The following is a 20,318-nucleotide window of genomic DNA, read 5'->3' as shown; positions in this document are numbered from 1 at the left end:
AAGGGAGCCTGATGAGGGAAAGGAAGACACAGACCTCTGTGGGATACCTGAGAAGCCAAGGTATGGAACAGCTCTGCACCCTGACATAGTTTCACCAAGCCTGTGGCAGAATCTTTTGGACAAAAATGACAATTTAATTTCTATGTTGTAATTGTGATTATAGGTTTGAAGGGACAATTGTTAGCAGTGGCTAACAACCATACAAAAGAAATGCAGCAATTTTAAATGATACTTTACCTTTTTTTTTTTTTTTTTTTTTTTTTTTTTAGTATTTTGGAATCGCTTTTGAATTTAGAAATGCAAAAGCATTGCTGTTAGTAACCAAATCATCAATGTCAAATGTCACATTTTGGAAAGCCAGAAAAATAATATAGTCAGTGCTTCAGATCAAAGGTTCTCTTAACTTCCACAATATTGTAAGCTGTCATTGACTCCAACAACTCCAACAGAAGCTGAGCACATTTGGCTCTGTAGTGATGCACCAGGGATACTAATCCAGCTGCCATCTTAGCTGTGCATGTGAACCTGCTCCTTGTATATTTGAGTCCTCCTTCCACCTCTCTCATCTTTTCACTTCTAAATCTTTCACTCTCAAGATGTTTGAGTTTGCCTCGTCTCACTTAGTGCTTCCTCCAAGGTTGTTCAGTGACATCCTTTGCTTTCATGCTAAGGATGGCTATGGCCTGGGCACTTACACTCCCAAATCCATCTGGGCTCTGTGTAGATCTCAGTCTGTCCTCCAGCTCTGCAGGACACACATCTTTGTGTTTTGATTAAGTGCATCCAAGACCCAGGAAAAGATGTTGGCTTGACCATTCCCTAGCTGCCTTCTGTTGAAGGACAGCCCTTGTGACAATTGTCAGCAGTGTGACCCTCACACCCTCCTCCATTTGCTCACTGCCCTTCAGAGCTGCTGGCAGCATTATCTGGAGGTAAGTGATTCCTAAGGGCTCCCTTAGGCTTGGCTCAGGGCTCCCAGGCACTGGAGCTGCAGTGAGCAGTGATATCTCCTAATCCAACCTGGCTGCTGTAAAAGCCAGCAGGATCTGAGCAGGAACTCAAAGCTCAGAAAGGATGTCACCTTCACAGTGGAAACAGAATTCATCTATGGGGCTGCAGTTCCACCAGAGATGCTGTGCCAGTCCTGCCAGTCAGTCCAGAAGAGGGCAATATTGCCCACTTGCCTGCTCCTTCCACCACACAGGTTCACGTGCATGCCCACGCACACCAAAGAGGTCTCAGCTGCCCTGTATGGTTTCCATCAAAGGCTCTGTGGAGAAGTCAGTTCCTTCTGTGCTTGGGTAAGTTGCTGAAGTTCATGGGGGTGAGAAAGAACAACATCAGCATGACCCAACCACACAAAATGGTCTTTCTGAGTCTGCAGCCAGACTAAAACAGAAGGTTATGGAAAGCTGCACTGTTCTCCATGATGGGTCTGCTTGGCAGGCCAGTTCTCCTTGGCCAGCCTCCCTCACACTGTCCACTGCAGCCACTTCATTGTTCACAGCACAGTGTTGAGCCTTTCTCCCACTCCACGACATAGCCATCATGGCTCACCAAGCAGGCTCTGGAGGCAGAGGTCAGTGTGGTTTGCTGGAGGGATTGCATCAGTTGGACACAGTTATATTCAAAGGCACTTGAGAGAACAACTGAGGCTCCCAGAGGCAGCTCACACCTCATGCCTTCTCTGGACACATACCACCTTACCAACTTGGTGCAGAGCAGAGGACTCTCAAGGTCTCTGCCTGGAATCAGCTGAATGCTGCTTAGATACAGGCACTGCTTAACTCTTTCATCACAGATCATTTTGGCCCAGAGGGCTGACTACAGTGCTCCCATGTTCCCTCAGAGCCACAATACTCAGCTGGCTTCAGGACATTTGTGATCACTTCAGCCCTGACAGTCCTCTCTTCCCAAAGCTTCCCGCTTGCCCTAGACAGCATCTGCAGATACGTCTTCTCCTTCCTGATCCCTGTGGCAGAGCAACCGGATGAAACGTAGGGACTGTGAAGACAAAATCGAATTTAGCAACAAAATAAACAGCATGGGGGCACTCCACTGATTAGATTACACCTCTTTATCATTTGTGCATTAATTCCTCCCAAAGTTTGAGGTTCTCTGTCTCACAAGGCCCATATCCCCGCACTGCAGATATGCAGGTGCCAGGAACACCACCTTGACCCAAACATCCAGCTTTCCACCCAGCCCATGAAGGTCTCATTAACCCCAGGAGAGCTGCTCTGTGTTATGCACTGCTGTCCATGCCCCAGAGGTGCACAGCCCAGCACCATTCCTTCCCACAAGGAATCATTCTTCCCAAGTCCAATGAAGAACGCGTCAGACTGTGAAGCATCTGCCTGTAGTAGCATCTGCCCCCAAGGCTGCTCTAAAATCAATTCAAGCGTTAATAAGAGTCATCAGCCACTGCAGCATATATATCCAGGAGCTGAAAGTCTCTGTTGTGTTTACATTCACAACCCCCTAGGATCATTTATTCCTGCCCCTCCCTACACTAGGAGCAGAAGCCATGAGCTCAGCACACCCAAGAAGGAAACTCAGAGTCCATGGTTAGACCTATGTGATCAAAGCTGGATGTGCAAGGGCAGAAGAAGAAACCCTCTGAGCCAAACAGGAGTACCACTCCTGGAGGAAACTAGGAAGGAGAAAAAAAAAAAACAGGAGGCAGAGAAGAAAGAAGACATGCAAGGGAATGGCTGCTATGTCACCATACACAAATTGGCCTAATTAAGTATATAAATACACTGGTAGCCACGGATTTGCTGCCTGTAGTCTTGACTTTAAATATTGATGCTTAGGAAGAGCTGAGATCAGGGTATCTGCTGGTGGATTAGGCTACAGATTGCTCAGTCATTATCCATGGCCGAATCACCTGGCCTGGACTGCCTTCCCCCAGAGAGCTCTGGAGCTTGGGCAGAGGATGCTTCTCACAACCAGCTGAGGGTTTGTTATGTAGGTGATGGGTGAGGAATGGATGCCTTACATCCAGGAAGTGCTGTATGTGTGCCCAGAATGGGTGCTGATCCATGCAGGAGGGGATCAGTATCATAGCAGAATTGAGGACTGAGTGAAAATGAGCATGTGCCCAGATGAAGTGATATTCAAGGGCAGAGAGCAGATGATCACTGAGTGCTTGAGAGAACCCACAATCCTTCTCCCACACCCTGTCCCAGCTTTCTCAGTTTCTCCTGTACCCTGTTCCCTCCCACCCTATCCCACCCCACTTCCTCTACAAAACAAGGCTGCAAAAAAAATGGACTCAGAAGCAGCTTTTCATATTCTTTGTTTGTTGTTTTTTGGATTTTTTTTTCTTTAAATAAGAAATTTATTGCAAATATAGAAATTGATTTTCTCCGTACAGGAATCTCCAAGTTGAGGAAAAACGATTTCGTGCCATTCAGTTTTAAAACAGGAAAAGAAAAGAAAGAAAGGGGGAAAGAAAGAGAAAAGGAAAGAAAAGGAAGAGATAGAAGAAAAAAAAATAAGATAAGAAAGGGGGGAGAGTGAAACAAAAAAGGAAGACGAAAAGAACATAACACCAACTCAAATTTGTCCATACACAACTGGGGGGGGGGGGGGGTCACAGGGTTCGTTGTTACAGGAGGAACACCAAAGAGGCCACAAGGAGCCAGTCCCAGCAGCTGCCTCCCAGGCCATTCCTTACATTCAAGGGCTAATGCCCCTGGCTCTGTACCCAGCAGCCGCCCGCCCCTTCCCACCCCCTCGCCCCAGGTGCTGTGCTTGTGGATGGACCAGCCGTACCAGCCCTGGAGGGTCTGGCCTGAGCCAGCCAGCCTCTACCTCTTCCCCCCCCAGGGGAGGTGGAAGGCAGGTGATGGGGACAGGCCACCCAAGAGCAAGGCCTCACAGTGGCGGTGGTAGTTATGGGGGAGGCAAAGGCCAAGCCAAACGCACAAGGATGGGGCAGACGGAGGGGAGAGCGTAAAGAGGAGAAGTGGTTATGTGCCTCCCAGTGGGGCGAGGAGAAGACAACGTGCCCGTCCAGTGGGAGAAGGAGAAGCCGGGCAGAGACTGCCCTCTCTCCACGCAGGGACGGGGGGAAGGTTGGGGCAGCCCCGCAGAGAGCTGCCCTGGTGGGACTGCACGCAGAGAGGTATAGAGACAGCTCCCCGCGGCACACGGCAGAGGGAGTCGAGGGGAGGCAGACCGAGGACGCCCCTCACAGTAGAAGGCCAAAGCGGCTGGAGGGACAGGATGCAAGAGTGCGTGCGTGTGTAGAGGGGAGGCAACAGACACTCCTTCTGTCCCTTCTTCGGGGAAAGACCCAAAACCACCTGCTTCAGCCGGGGGGCAGGGGGCAGCTGAGGTGGGGCAGGCTCTGTCAACACTCCCAGAGACCCCCACAGCTCAGTGGAGGGTGGTGCTCAGTGTTCATCCCACATCCAGCCACCCTGGATCCCGCTCAGCTGGTGGGTCAGCAGCAGGCTGGCTCCGGCAAAAGGACACAGCTCCGAGAGATTCTTCTTGCCTGCGGCTTGTGCTGAAGGAGGCGGTGGCAGTGGAAGGAGCATTGCCCAGGCTGCCCAAGGCTGTGTGTCCTTCCGGATGCAGCTGAGCTTTCCAGTCAGCAACAAGCAACAAGCATGGTAAATGTGCCTTTGGGGCCTTGGTCCAGCTCCCACCCATGTGGCAACTGCCCACCCTGCAAAGCTGAGCTCTGTCTTACAGACAGGGGCCACAGCTCATCATGAATGCTGCCCAGCCTTTTTCTTCAGGCACTGCTGACTTACTCCCCACCTCCTCTCAGAGAACCTCCACACCTGCACTCAACTATTCCTCTTACTGGTCTCTTTTTCCCATTAGCATCCCATTCTTTCCAATGTGGTCATCTCTTCTTCCCCTGGTCTTTCCAACCTGTCCCTCTTCTCCACTCTCTCCATATCCCTCTGTCTATTCTCTCCTTGCCTGCCCATTCCTTGGTCCCACCAAACCTTCCTCGCCTCTTCTGTGTCTGCCCCTCCTCTCTTCCTCAGCTTCTTTCTCCCCTTCTGCATCTCCCCCTCCTTCCCCCAAGGCTGCCTGGCAGAGCCTCCTCAAGGAAGGCTGGCTGATTAGCATTGCAAACACACATAGGCCTCCTCAGCCCGACATAAATCTTCATTTGTCAGTCATGAATATTTCACACCTGCCTCGGGAGGGATTTATTCAGTATGGAAGACTGAGGAGGGGGAGAGGGGAACATGGTACTGCAGCAAAAGCTGGGGCAGCACCAGCAGGGGTGGGGGAGAGCTTTACCCCAAGTGTAAAGACTAGGCTCTCACCTTTCCTCTTCTGGGTATAGGAATTCAGCCCAGGCTGCAACCCCCCTACCCCCCCCAGCCTGTCCCTGGAATGGGATGGCAGGTCAGCACCCAAACTCATTCCTCATCCTCCATGTTCTCCAGTGAGGTGAACTAAACTCTTGTTTTCTGTGCCAAGAGACACCAACCTAGAAAGAAAATGTGAAAGGGGTTGGTCTTGGTTCTGACCCATGGATCCACTTTGCCCTGGGAGAAGGCAGGGGCAAGGGACTCTTTCCAAAACAGCCACAGAGGACTTAGGAACTTCAGGTAGTCTCTCCACCCTTTTTCCAACAGAGAGACCTTAAAGGTTTCATCATGTCCTGCCCTCTGCCAGGGCCACCCACAGGAGAAGAGGGGTAGGACAGACCTAGTCCAGAGCTCCCTGTGATCAGTGGGAGGGAGGTGGTGGGAAGTCTTCTAAGGAATTGCAACCAGCTCCACACCAAGCTTTTACTGTACCAGAGATTTCCCTGTAGATGAAGCACTTCTTGTACCCCCAAGAACAGCCTTGCTTGTAGATTTGGGGGAAAAGAAACCAGGGCATGGGGATGGTAGTAAGCATTTCTCTTATGAGATCTATATTGATGGGCCTCACTTTTGTTTCTAAATAATTAAGAGAAATTATGACCGCTAGAAAGAGCAGGCCTTTGGTATATAACACATCCCTCTTCACACACACGACCCTGAAAAGCATCTGAGAGACCACATTTAGTGCAAGAGGAGGAGGAGACTGGAAAGAAGAAGGAATGTTTTTTATAGGGCTCCTTGTGTTGGGTTCTCTTTAGGGTGTGTTCCTTGCCAAACTGGTAGGAGTCTCTCATAAAATCACATCAGGAACGAATGAAAGGAGCAGGGAAAACAGGGACAAGGACAGGAGAGACCTTTGGGGAGGAGGTTAAATTCCAACAAACTGGCACATACACAACAGGTGTTTGCTCAGAAAAAATACAGTAAAGTTGTCATGCAAATAGAATGGTAAATCTGCTTTCCTCCAACAGGGCTAGGGTCACTTTATGAGCCCTCGTCCCTGGGGAGAGAGCAGGACAAGGAAGAAGGGAGCAGGAAGGAAGGGGAGATTCTTTGTTCCCCTTCCTTGCCCTCTTCATCCCACAGAACAGTCCATCTTGTGCAAACTTCACCCACTGGTTTGGAGTGGGGGCTACAGCTGGGGGAGAAATGGCTGCTCCCTCTTACCCAGCCTTACCCCCACCACAGGCAAAAGAAGGGCCTGATGATGTCTTTATCCCTGACCTTTCTTTGCTGCCTCATTGGGGTGATGGGAAGAGAGAGCAGAAACCAGTAGAAGTTAATGCTCCCCTCAAAAGTATAGACTGAATGGGACTGATTGCAAGACCATATAGCAGAGAAGCACAGGTAGGGAAGACTTGGGAAGAGGAACAGGACTCCATCTCCCCATGCCTGTCATCCCTTTTTTCCTGTCCAGTTCTGTGCCCCAGCCGTTGGTCTTTCTTGCTTGGATGGTTGCCACGTTGGAAGATCACTGGGAGTTCTCCACCTGGTAGCTGGGGAGATGTCTGCCGTGCCTAAGCATCTCCTACAATATTTCCCATTCTTGCTTTGCTGTGTTGATCCAACATGGAGGAATGCCTAGCAGCAATAATGTGACTTCCCTGCATCCTCCTGCACATATACACATGTGTGTGCACATGCAGCCCTTCCTCTGGCTTGCACTGGTTCTTACAGCGTGGAATCAGTCCAAAGAGTACCTCTGGACTCAAGGCAAAATGATGCTTTGACTGTAGGGAAGCAGGTTGACAGTGAGGGAGGCTGAGGCAATAAGATCAGGACCTGGTTTAGGATTATATCAGCATCCCTACAAGGAAGGAACCCCACAGATCTCCATAGATTCAGACCTTGGGGATTTCCCCTCTGGTTTTTGCACACCAAGTTCTGCCTACTTCTGCTCCTAACTTACAGAGTTACCTGCAGCACAGAAACCAGCTCTCACAGCTGGCAGTGCTATTACCTGACAGATAACAGGCAGATTCTCTGCAGGCAGCATGTAAATCCCTCTCAGAGAAGCTCCTACTCGTACACCATTCTCCCAGGGCCACCCAAAACACTGGAGATCTTAAGGAGCAACTCAGAAAGAAAATAGCTACTTAGGAAAGGCAAACATAACACAGGCCCTCACCCTCATCCTGACTGAGGGGAGCAGTTGTCCAGAATTAGGGTGTGCAGCTCTTGGAAAGGAGGTCCGCTGTGCTACATAAAGATGCACTCAGTAGGCAGCACGCCAGCCTCACAAGAAAACTTTGGGGGAGATGGCACCAAGATTGTGCTTTGTTGGACTGCTCAGAAATGGGACAAAGTGGAGAGAGCAGTGGGCTTATTCCCAGCTTTGTGGCAGATCTTTCATCCAAGGGATAGAGGTTGGGACCTAGCAAGTGAAACTGGCTTTTTGGTAAGATATCCAAGGATCCCTAAGAAATATTTGTCACAGCTAACTGTCAGAAGATGGAGGATTTAGGAGGTGATAGGTTGCTCTGACTCTTTTGAGGGTCTCTAAGTATTCAAAGGAATACTGTCATCCAGAGGCTGGTATCCTCTTCTACCCCAGCACACTCAGTGTAGCTGCACACACAAAGGGAGCTGCTCTGGAGCCATCCTTCTTGGGCTACTCCCAGGCCCCAATCTTGCATCCCTTTCATTTCCTGTGCTTCTGCCTTCAACCCAGGCTGTCTCCTATCTATGCCAGAACGCCCATGGCCTCTTTGAGCAGAATCCACTTTGTGGCTTTTCTGTCAACCCAGTGATGTGAGCAACTCAAATCCTATCCTTGACACTGGGTGATGCTCTTCTCATGCACACCCACCCCATACTCCATGGTGCAAGGCAGCTGGGAAGAGCTGCAAAAGCTTCATGCAGAACTTGTTCTGCTGAGCTCCTCTCAAGGTCCCTTCCTTACAGTGAGGGAAACATGAACAGAGAGTAGCAAACTTAGTGCACGGGAGCAGCCTAAGTATAGGTGTGTATGGTGGAGAGGACCTCTGACCTGTGACATTCATGGACAGCTGGGAACTCCTTTACCCCTCTAAGAGACTAGACCTTCCTGTCTTTTCCTCCACCACTCCTTGAGGACTTGGCTTGCCATGACAAAGAGCACATTCATACCATCCCACCAACTAGTTCTGAGCAGGCCTGGAGAATTTCTGTCACTCCAGAATTGCTGGTATTCAGCATCACCAACACACCAGGAGAAGGGAACCAGGAAGATCAGCAAGGGCACAGAGCCTGTTGCACACAAGTCCTACCTCTCTTGTGCCTTCACATCTCTTCTCCTTCCTCTGGGGAGAATGGAGAAAGTGAAAGCCTAGGGAGCTTTGACAGAGAAGGGTGGGGAAGGGCAAAGGCAAAGAAGCAGAGAGTTTCTTCTAATAAATCCCACCTATCTTTGAAGGGGACAGGCCTCCACTGCCAAAAGAAATGAGGGTAAAATGAGTGATGGAAGAGTTGGGAAACCAGGTGTATCAAGTGGGCACACAAGCTTTCTAAACCAAAGTCCTCCCCTCCCCTCCCATCCAAAAGAAGAACCAGCCCTCAACAGGAACAGAAAGAGCAAGAGTTCACAACTGTTTCATGTCCAGTGAGTGTCTACCCCTGCCCTCCCCCTGCCACTGCTGCCACCCCCTCCCAGGCCATTCCCACCCACCCACACCCCAGTGTTGTTACCACAGTGTCAGAGCAGGACACTCCTCCCAACCATCTGCAGGCAGAACAATGGTCCCCATAACACAGTAGAAACAATTCGGCATGTGTCTGTGTGTCTGTGTGTCTGTGTGTCTGTGTGTGAGAGAGTTTGTTGTTGTTGTTGTTGTAAACTTTAAGAAAGGATTCTGTCAGTTTTGTCTTTGTTGGGAGGATTTTGTTGGTGTTTATTTTTCACAGTCAAGTGGCATGGTTTGTGTTTTTGTTCTGGTTGTTGGGGAGAGGGGGGGTCCTTGGTTTGTATTTTTTTTAATTTTTTTTTTCCTTGGAAAGAGCAAGGGAGAGTCACAGCTTCTGCTGAGCAGAGACTCCTTTCCAGTAATCCAAGATGTCATGCAGATCCTCGTCCTTGGCAAACTGAACTTTCTTCCGCAGGGCGTGCCCAGCCGCCATGTAAACCTCCTCCCTGTGGTGCTTCTTGTAAGGCCGGAATCGCTCCCAGATCTTGTGGGTGCTCTCGGATGAGTACTCAGGGCTGGAAGAGTAGCCTGAGAAGTAGTGTCTGGGGGATAGCTGGGAATACGTAGAGTCTCGCTTGGACCTGGAGAGTGGCTTGAGGAATGACACCCTCTGGCTCAAGGTGTCTGCACTCTCCTCATAGTACAGGGCCGGGAAGGAGTGACGGTGCTCACTGCAATGGTAAGAAGGCTTCACCTCCAAGTGGTGGATGGCGCCCGGGGACACCAAGGGAAGACGATCCAAAGGGCTGTTGAGTGGGCTGCCCTTCTCAATGTATTTGGAGTCAGACTTGCTGAGTGGTGGGTGGTCAGGCACATCCAAGCTGAAGACCTTGGCGCTCTTGATGGAGCCACTAGAGGACACACTGCAGGTCTTTCTGGCCACGGCAGCATCAGCGCTGAGCTGGCGCTGCAAAGGGTGGTGGGAGCTTTCCTTGTAGGCTGGGGAAAGAAAGCTGGGCCGCTCTAGCCCACCCGAGGAACTGGCTGGGATGGACTGGCACTCAAAGGCCATGTCTGAGTCAACACCAGTCCCACCACCCAGGAAGGAGGCTGTGTCCAGCTTGAGGGCATCAATGCAGTTGTTGATGATCTGGTTGACCTTGTCTACCTCCTTGGCTATAGTAGAGATCTCAGCAGCTGAGCCTTGCCCATTGTCAAGCTCTCTCAGATCCTCATCCCTCTGGGTTCGCTCCAGCCCATCCCCACCACCAGTCCGTACCTCAATGTAGTTACCTTTAGTGGTGACTTTAGGAGTCTCCATCCCAGCCTCTATTGACTTTGATGGGGGCAACTTCTCCCCAATCATGGAAGGGATGGAGGACATCCTTGAGACAGGGATGACTGGTGGCTCACCCAGCTTCTGGGAAGGATGGACCATGGTACTTGTGTCAATATCTGACCCATAACGCATTTCCAGAATGGTCTTTTTGACATTGAGGGACTTCTGTTTCTCCTCCTGCATCCTCCGCTTCCTCAGGCAGTAGTACACCACCCCCAGTACAATGACCATCCCAAACAGGCAGCCCAGGGTGGTCATGATATAATGGGTGGTAGTGGAAGTACTGGAAATAGGGTCCTCCCTCCCTTTGCTCCGGGTTGCAAAGGTCAGGCAAGTGTGGTTGTAGCGCCTGTTGTTGCGGATGGAGGCCACACAGAAGGTATAATCTGTGTGGGCCTTCAGCTTGTTGACAGTGACGTATTCTTTCTTGCTTTTCAGTGTGGCTATGTCAGAAACGTAGCTGTTGTTGTATTGGACCAGCACATACATCTTACTATAGGGCATTGGGATGGTTACCATCAGAATGGCTGAGGTGATGGTGACATCGTGGAGCTTGATGCTGGGACTGAAGGAGGAGTCGGTAGTGGAGGAAGCTGGAGGCTTGACTGAGAGGAAGTCACCAGGGCTGATGGCTGAGCCTTCATCAAGATCTCTCTGGGAGTCAGGCGTATAAGGGGTGGGGTTGACCCTGGAGAGGGAGGGGATGGTGCCACCTCTGCACATGGACTGGAAGATGGTGATGGCATTGCGGTTGTGGTGAGGCCGAGGTACCAGGAGCGGGTATCCTGCGAATTCCCGGGGAGTCTCACACTGCAGCCGGTCGTAGTTCTTGGTGACATTGTTGAAGAGCGCCAGCCAGTTAAGAAAGCTGTAGAGGCTGCAGTCGCAGTTGAAGGGGTTCCCAGCCAGCTCACACACCATCAGATTGCTCAAGCTGGTGAAAGTGTTCCCCTCCAGGCGGCTGAGGCGGTTAGATGACAGGTCAATGCTAATCAAGCTGGGGCACTCAGAGAAGGCAGTTGGGGTGACCAGCTCAATTAGGTTGTGCTGCACAAAGAGGAACTGGAGACGGGCCATGCCCCGCAGCATGCCCTCCGTCAGGTTGGTGAGCTTGTTGTAGCCCAGCTGTAAGACCTGGAGGTTTGACTGGCCCATGAAAGCCCCATCCTCAATATAGGAGATCTCGTTCTTGGTCAGGTTCAAATCGGTCAGGTTGCCGAAGCGGTTGAGGGAGGAGTACAGCACCACTTTGAGCTTGTTCTCGTTCAGCCGCAAGTCGTGCACCGTGCTGTTGATATGCTGGGGGATGGTCTCATATGGGGGCTGGTTCTGGCTGCAGATGGCCAGCCACACATAACCTTTGTCCCCCTCGATCAACCAACAGTCACCTCGCACAGTGCCAGGGGAAAACAAGCAGAGCAGGGCAGCTGTCCACAACCCCAGGCACATCATGGTCTGCAGTGGTGCCCTCATCAGGAGAAAGAAAAAAAAAAAAGAAACAGAAACAAACCAACCCCAAATCTCAGGACCACAGTGAAAAGAAATTAAGGGGCAGAGGGAAGAGGAAGGAGCAGTAACTAGGGTTTAGCAGTGGAAGGGCATGAGCATCCCAGTTCTATTGCGTGTCATCACCATTATTTCTTCTTGCCCTCTGGGTCAAGCCAGGAGCATGGAGCAGGCGGAACAGGCACAGTCTGCTTCCAGCACACCCACAAACTGTGGTCATGGATGACCGGTCTGGAAGGGAACTGCCTTGTGCTTCTGTTCTAAACAAAAATTCAGACTGAGGAGAACTGATCTTCCCTGATGAGCAACTCACCCACCTTCTCCAGTTTTCTCCCTCCCACCCACCCCCCACCCACACTGAGCTCACCCCCAGAAGAAAACCAAGTTTTCCCTGCCTCTAGTCTTCCCCCATCCCTCCACGGTGTGATTTCCAAATCACAAGAACAAGGCAGGGCTGCCTCCTCTGTCGCTCACACTTCCTTGGTTCTTTCTCCTTCTCTTCCTTCTCTCCAGAGTTCCCTCTGAGAAGCTTCAGAGCTTCAGATCATACATCAAAACCAAAAAAAAAAAAAGCAGAGAAGGAAAGAGCAAGTGCGCACGAGAGAGATCCATCTGTCACTGGAATCTGGAAAAGAAAACACAGGGGAGACAAGAAGAGACATCAGTTGGAGGGGTCTCTGTGATAAGAGTATTGACAGCAAGGTTTCATAAGAAAAGGAAGATGGGGAAGACACAGGATTAGGGAGGGAGGAGGGGGGAGGTTTGAGCAAGAGAGGATGCCTGGCACGCTGATAAGCTTTTGAGAAGGGAACCCTCACTGTATACTCCTGTATCAGAGGAACACAGAAGGGTACCTGGGTTCCCTGAAGTAATGTGAACACAGCCAGGGAGCTGGGGAAAGGCAGTGGCATGGGGTTAGATGGGGAAGGAGATGCAGGGTGGGAAATACAAGGCTGTTACTGCAGGCAGCTCAAAACTCCTAGTGTAAAAAAAGGCAAGCCCCAGGCACATCCAGAGCCATGGATTTTCAGCTGCCTGAAGATGGTGTGCACAGAATACATGAAGAAAACACACACAAATCTCCCCACCCCCACCCCGACAAGAAAAAGAAAAAAAGCAACACTTTTTTCTTGGTTTCCTTCCTTCCTTGATGCAAGAGGGATAAATAATTCAAGCCACGTGTAACCACTTGCACTCTAAAAATTGTCCCTGCCACTTGGTGCAGGGACAAGGCTGTTGAGGTGAGCCAGCCTGGCTTGAGCATGCTGAGGGGGGCAGGGTGTAAGCAGTGTGTCAAATACCAGCCTCCAGTCTCTCGCCCAGAAATGCCAGCAGGCCTGAGCTGAAGCACACCGCCTGCCTAACCTCCACCAAAGAGAGGTGCACAGCTTCCACCTTCCTGCTTTGCCACCTTTCCTTGGGGGCTTACAAACACTGCACTGCTGTGGGAAAGGACACCTTGCAGGAATCAGCATCAAAGTGACATTTGCTTCAATGTGGTTTTGGGCTATGGGCAAGATCCTGATTGTGACTGAGAAGGGCAGCCTGGAGCACCTTTCCCTCCAGCTACAGCTTCAGCTCTTCTCCCACTGAGCTGAGAGAGGAGCCTGGCAGGGGTGTTCTCCAAGGAAATAATTTCATAGAGCAGCCAAAACACAGGCATCACACTTTCTTTTTCTTTTTGAGGAGAAATAAACCAATAAAAAATAGAGGAAAGATTCTTAGTTAATGAAAAATAAAGATTCCTTCTTGCCCCTTTCATTTTGGGGAAAGACTGCTCACTAAAGATATCACTGAAGCTTTTGCTGCAAAAGCCAAACCAATTTCTAGCAGAGAGACACAAAGGGCAGAAATAAAATGAAGGAAGATAAATGGAGGAGGAATGAACCCTTGAGGAACAAGGCTTACGTCTGTGGAGAAATCTGAGCTGATTTGGGTCTGTGGAATTACCAGGACAGCTGGATTAAAGGATCAGAGATAGTGTCACAGAGAAACACTTAAATATTCAATAATCCAAAAAAGTAAAGCCAAGATGGAGAAGGGGAGGGAGAGAAGAGCTAGACCAATGGAAAAGACAGAAAGAAAGCCTCTGTTCCCCACAGCTCATCATCTGAGGCCCCAAAACTCATGTCATTTGTGGTTGTCATATGATGGCCTCCAGCTGCTGCCTCAGCTTTGCATCAGCCAGCACACTGAAGCAGAAGGCAGAGGTTTTTACAGTCTGTTGCTTTGTTTCTCAGCCTTATAATCCAATGAGAAATAATTTCCTGACACTGTCTCCCCAGATGCATCAGAGAGGAGGCACATCTGGCACTCTACAGGTTGAGACCCCCAGGCTTCTGATATTCTTCATCGCCTGCCCCTTGCTTTGTTCCACCTTTTCCAGAGGTGACTCCATGCAGAGATCCAACCAAATTTCCACACCTTCTCTTTCCCTTTACCTTTCTCTCTAATGCTTCTTCACTTGGCCTGGTCTCTTCCACTGAACAAAACTGTGGCAGACACAATCATGCTTTTTGCACATTTGATGTTCAAAGTGTGTCCACCCTGGAGAGGTCAGAGGATGCCCCTCAGCAAGCAATGAAAAGCTTAGCACAGATTTTAGTCAGCATCCTTCTCTGAGCATTACACTTTGGCCTGTCTCACCTCACCAAATATCCTGCAAAACATCCAGCTCCACACAGGAGCCTCCCAGCCCCTTTGCTTTGACCTCTTCTGGTAGGGCAGGCTGTTCCAAATGTTGGGCTGAAGTCATCAGTGCCTGATGTAGCTTGTTCATGGCTCACAGGGAGAAACTCTGAGGCCACCGGAATGCTCCTCTGCAGCTCCTCTCCAGTAATTGCTATGAGCTACCCTATCCCATTCAGGGAGCTGCACTCAAGGAGCACAGAGAGGGGTTGGAGAAGGAGATTTCCTAGCAGCCTGGAGAAGAAAGTGGTGACTTGGTTAGGCAGTGGATGGAAAAAAAGGTGGTGACCTTATGGCTCTCTACAAATATCTGAAAGGAGGCTTGTTGTAACAAGGTGGCTGTCAGGCTCTTCTCCCAAGTGACAAGAGATGGAACAAGAAGAAATGGCTTCCAGCTGAACCAGGGGAGGTTTAGATTGGGTATTAGGAAAATTGTCTTCACTGAAAGGGTTGTCAAGCTTTGGAGCAAGCTGCTCAGGGAAGTGGTTGAGTCACAGTCCCTGGAGGTATCCCTACCTGTCTGAAGGGTTCCAACACTCTTCAGTGTAACCCAAATGGCTGTTACAAACATGCCTTTGCTTCCTGGCCATCCTCATGTGTGCAAGAGCACCAAGGAACAGTAATGTCATTGTGTCCACGAATGGCTATACCTTTCTTGGCTGGTACAAAGTCAACCCACCAGCTCCCAAGTTCCCAATGATTTCCCTCAGGTTTATTTCCTGCTAGCAGCTGTCTCAATATTATTGGCATTTCTTTGCACCAGGGTGTGTGGAAAAGAGCAGAAGGCCAGGAAAGGGATAGTTCTCCTGTCCAGAGGAGAGAGTAGGGAGGCAAAAACGGAGGGAGGAAACCCCCAAATGTAAGTCAGGAGATGGTTGTTCTGATAGCTCTGGACAGCCCTTTGGCTTGAGGACCAAGGTGGCACAAGGGGTGACACAGGACTACAGTCACTAGTTAGATTTCCAGGTATAAGACCAGGTTACAGTGCAACCACTGAAAATATGGGCAGGAATGATGTCAGGGACAGAGGCAAGCTGGGGGCTGGGGGGTGAGGATACAAATTATAGAGGCCATGCTGTGAAAAAGCAACCAGAAAAGCCACCAGCAGCAGCAATTTGGGCCTGAAATTCTGACCCTGTCAACCTCGTCCTCCTGGGGCTCACTGCACTGGAAAAGCCAGCACTCAATTCTACCATTGCTTAAACGGTGCTAAGAGCCTGCCATTAGAAATGCATGCATTAAAAGCCTGCCAAACATTCTTGGCTCCTCTGGGGACACCCCGAAACCAGGCCAAAGCTCCTGCTGCTTTCTTATGCTTTGTGCTGCAGCTGGGCATCAGCCCTCTTCCCAGCTCAGTGTGCCGCCTGCTCCTGGTGGGCCTCAGGGTAAAACCACCATCTCCACGAGGCTTTGGCTCCCCATCTCTTGACTTCAAGGTCCTCCCTAACCACTTTCCCAGAGGAGTTGGTGTCTTACTTTAAGGGACTCTCCATACCTGCTGGACAGTTCCTGTGATACTTACTGATCTGAGCATCAGTGCAGATGCTTCAAATCACCACCTGGAGATGGTTCTTCCTTTTGACCTTGGCTATAGTGAGAGTGCTGTGGGAGAAGATGACAGCAAGGGTGTGACAGACAACAGCAGCCCCTTCCCTGTCAGCCCCACTGCTTTCAGGGATTTCAGGAGTTACCACTGAGCCATGGTATTAAAAAACTGTGGCTGTGCCCTGAGAAGTTCCAGCACCCCTGAGCAGTTTGATACCAAAAGAAGAAGGATCAGGAAGCCTGATAACGCAGCCTTTTGTGACATCAAAAACATTTGTGTGCATGTGTATGAGAAAGCAAGAATGTCTTCCACTGCAGCTTCTCTGATGTCCAGTAAGGTTTGGGCACACACAGCTCTCATTCCTTTAATGGATCTCTGCAAAGTTTTCTCTGTCACTTTCTCTATTCACTAATTTATCCCCCTATTTTCACTGAACATGTAAAATCTCAGCATCTCTGAGATCCATCCCATTTGTTTGCAATTGGCCTTGTAGCTTCAAAAACCTAGAGGACAGAAGAGTTGGCCTTGGCAGAAACCCAAAAATAAAACAAAAAGTTGTAGAGCTATCCTAGAAAGTCATGCAATAGAAAGTGTTTTCATGTCAGTAATCAGACCAAGCCTTCATCCCTAACAGAGGTTGAATTGGCATCAGTGGGTCCTGCTGAAGGGTGGCCACTCACTGTTGGAGGCTCTCTGAGTTTTGGCAGAGTGCCCCCACAAAAGAAATCTCATAGTTCAGCTCTGGGCAGATTCATTTCACTATACACTAACCCACAGTGACTGTTGGGAGAAAAATCATCCCTCTGAAAGTTGGGCTGGCCCTGCCATGACTGGGGAGGAAGCTCACAGCTCCCAAACTCCAGCTGTCCCTGACTCGTGGAAGCTCAAAGCACTAGGATCCCAGCAGGACACTGTGGTGAGGAAGCCCACAGAGGATCTCAGCTGCTTCTCACAGGACACTGCTGCAAGGATGCTCTCAGTGTTCAAATTCCAGCCAGCAACGATGGGGCCCTGCAGAGAGGAAGGGCAGAAAGGTGAAATACAGATTGCAGGACTACCCTGAGGAGATGCTGCTCTGCAGTCCTGCCTTTTGGTCATCAGTTCAGGGTATGGGAAGAGTTTAGAACCTGAAGTTCCATTTCCTATACACATGCACCAAGGCTCAAGCAAATGCACAGCCCTTGACTCCAAACCTGTTCTGGGCCAAACAGCTTAAACACTAACCATGAAAAAAGGAAAAAAAAAAAAAGTCAACAAACCTCCTGCTCTCCCATCGTGCCTCCCCAGCACCGATTAGATGCCTAATTTGTTAGGCAGCAAGAAAGAGAGAATAGGAAAGCTCAGGGGACAAAAACAAAGCAGCTCAGAAGCATAAAAGAGAGAGCTTTAGAAGCTTAAATCTTATTTTAGAGTGATAAATATTGGCAGAAAGGTCTTTCATATGCCAGCAGTTCCCTGGCAGGCCAGAAAGCCACCTTTGTTTTCCAAAGCGAAATGGTTACCTTTTATATTAATATGATTATTGCAGATTAAGGGGGATTTACATCAAGCCAACTCCACCCAGACAGCCTGTGGAAGCAGCCCACATGTGTGTGCATGGGGGTAGGCATGGGAAACAGCCTTCTCCAGGTAGAAGAGGATGTCAAGAGATTCCAGGTTCTATAAAAAAAATATTAGCAGCAATCAAGCTGCTTTTGTCACTCTCCCTCCCTGGGAGAGGGGGGCCTGGGAAATATCACTGCCTTTGTTGTCATCCCATGAGCCCACACATGAGGAAGTGAACAGGCTTCGAAAGAATTCCTGCTGGCAACGATGGGGAAGGAACATGGGCTCTCTGTGACCATCTGCATGGACCTGCCATAGGGAGGGCAACAGCAAGATTGCTCTGCCTGTGCACGTGCATGAATCATGGAATCACTTGGTTGGAAAAGGATCATTGAGTCCAACCATAGCCTAACATCTCCCTGTACACAACTGTTAGAGAATGTCCCCAGGCAACTCATCCAAACATCTTTTAAAAAATTCCAGGGATGGTGACTCCTAGGAAGCCTGTTCCAGTGCCCAGTGACCCTTTCAGTGAAGAAATTTTTCCTAATGTCCAATCTAAACCTCTCCTAGTGCAACTTAAGGCCAGATCCTCTCATCCTATCACTCAGTACCTGGGAGAAGAGGCTTTCCCCCACCTCACTACACCCTCCTTTTAGGTAGTTGTAGAGAGTGATGAGGTCTTTCCTCAGCCTCTTCAGGCTGAACAACCCCAGCTCGCATGGATGTGAGTCACTGAAGAGAAAGGGGTGGTGGTGTTGGCTCCAGGGGTGCAAGTTGGAAGGGGAGTGTATGTGGAAGAGCTGCTAAAGGTAATGGGGTGGCCATGCAGGCCAGGTGTGTATGGGGGTTAATCACTCTGTGCAGCAGAGAATGAACCCTGAATCCCTGGCAGAGAGAAAGTGCCAGAGGGAAGCAGCCATGTGGAAAAGGACTTGAAGGTGCTGATGGATGAGAAGCTGGCCGTGAGCAGAGAGTGTGCATTTGCAGCCCAGAAGGCCAATCACATCCTGGGCTGCATCAAAAGAAACGTGGCCAGCAGATTGAGGGAGATGATTCTGCCACTTTGCTCTGGTAAGACCTCACCTGGAGTACTGTGTCCAGTGCTGGAGCCCTCCACACAGGAAGGACATGGACCTGATGGAGCAGGTCCTGAGGAGGGCCATGAAAATGATCAGGGGCTTGGAGCAGCTCTGCTACAGAGACAGGCTGAGGGAGCTGGGGGTGTTCAGCTTGGAGAAGAGAAGGCTCCAGGGAGAGCTAGTAACAACCTTCAAGTACCTGAAGGAGGCCTTCAAGAAGGATGGAGAGAGACTGTTTACTAAGACCTGCAGTGATGGGATGAGAGGCAATGCCTTCAAACTAGAGAAGAGTAGATTTAGATTGGATGTTAGGAACAAGTTCTTTACTATGAGGATAATGGAACACCAGAACAGGTTGCCCAGAGAGGTAGCTGAGGCCCCATCCCTGGAGACATTCAAGCTGAAGCTCACCAAGGCTCTGGGCAGCCTGATCTAGTTGAGAACCTCTCTGCTTACTGCAGAGGGGCTTGGAGTAGACGACCTTTGGAGGTCCCTTCCAACTCAGACCATTCTGTCACTCAGTGAAAGCAGTGTCTGGGTGGGGGTCATGAGTGCTGGCCTGAAGGAGTCAGTGAGGAGGAAGGGGTGGGAGCCTTGGCCGTGGGTGTGGGGCTGTAGGACACGGGGTGGAAGCGCAGGCTGTGCGTGGGCGTGCGTGGCTCACAGGAGATGACTGTGGTTGTGTGAGTGTGTGTGTGAGAGCAGGGTGTAGGAAAAGGTGGGGGGAGCACTCCTGGGTGTGTGCTCCCCACCATGAATCACTGCAGGCAGCAGGGTGTGAGGGCTGGCTGTGTGCATGTGCACATGGGAACAATCTGCTCAGGAGTGGCCTCTGCTCTCCATGAGCTGTTGTGGGGAAAGGCAGAGCAGTGGCAGCTTTCTGTGAGTGTGTGTGTGAGCTGCTGCAGGTAGCAGGCCAGGAATGGGGGTTCTGGGTGCATGGGAGGGAGCTTCTGTAGGGAGCAGGGTGGGCATCCTGGCTCTGTGTGTGAGGCACTGCTGCAGGAGCTAGGGCAGCATGTCCAGCATGAGGCCAAGAGAAATTCTTGAGCTGTATGTGATGTCACTGTGAAGACATCCACCCCCTCAGGGCTACTGTGACACATCTGCCATCCTATGCTGGCCTTGCTGTCCTATTCCTGCAACAGCACCTCCTGCCTTTCACTGGGCTGGCTGTAAATGACAGGACCATGAGGTATTTGAAAGATGCCCTCACTCCAACCATGCATATCTCCAGTATTTCTGGATGATAAAACACCCCCAGCAAGCCAGCTGTTTGGAACGCCCCAAAACATGCTACCTTGCTGGTAGGGCAGAGAAGGGATTAGTCCTTGCTTTACAGCTCACTACTGTCTCTTGCTGGAAGGACTCATAGCCTCAGGAATCACATAGGTCCTGGGCTGGCTGAGAGTAGCAATCACATTACAAGGTGCACTGGTGGCCAGCCATCCTGTAGAGGATACCTCCAGGCCTGCAAACTCCTGCAGGGCACAAGCATTGGCATTCTAGAATCCTTCAACACGCTCTCCCCTTCTAGCTAACCTTCCCCTGGGCAGCCATCTGAGACAGCTTCCCTTGCTGGCAGTGAGACCTCTCTCCAAGTAGGACAAACAACCACACCAGTACAGCTCCAGTATAAAAACTCCATAGCCATCATTCCCA

General features: G+C 50.3%; 1 protein-coding gene across 1 annotated transcript; it reads right to left on the bottom strand.

Moving 5' to 3' along the window:
• Positions 1-9,335: 9,335 nt before the first annotated feature.
• On the bottom strand, positions 9,336-11,762 carry ELFN2 (extracellular leucine rich repeat and fibronectin type III domain containing 2). Its single transcript, XM_054386967.1, has one exon. The coding sequence runs from the start codon at positions 11,760-11,762 to the stop codon at positions 9,336-9,338; it is 2,427 nt and encodes an 808-aa protein (XP_054242942.1).
• Positions 11,763-20,318: the final 8,556 nt, after the last annotated feature.

Source organism: Indicator indicator, chromosome 14 (assembly GCF_027791375.1).
Source record: "Indicator indicator isolate 239-I01 chromosome 14, UM_Iind_1.1, whole genome shotgun sequence".
NCBI classification, from domain to species: domain Eukaryota; kingdom Metazoa; phylum Chordata; class Aves; order Piciformes; family Indicatoridae; genus Indicator; species Indicator indicator.
Note: the sequence above shows the minus strand (reverse complement) of the source record. Positions and strands in the feature narration are given on the sequence as shown.

Bases quoted from the DNA above. Each gene is read 5' to 3' on its own strand.
- ELFN2 (XM_054386967.1), bottom strand. From the start codon at position 11,762: ATGAGGGCACCACTGCAGACCATGATGTGCCTGGGGTTGTGGACAGCT.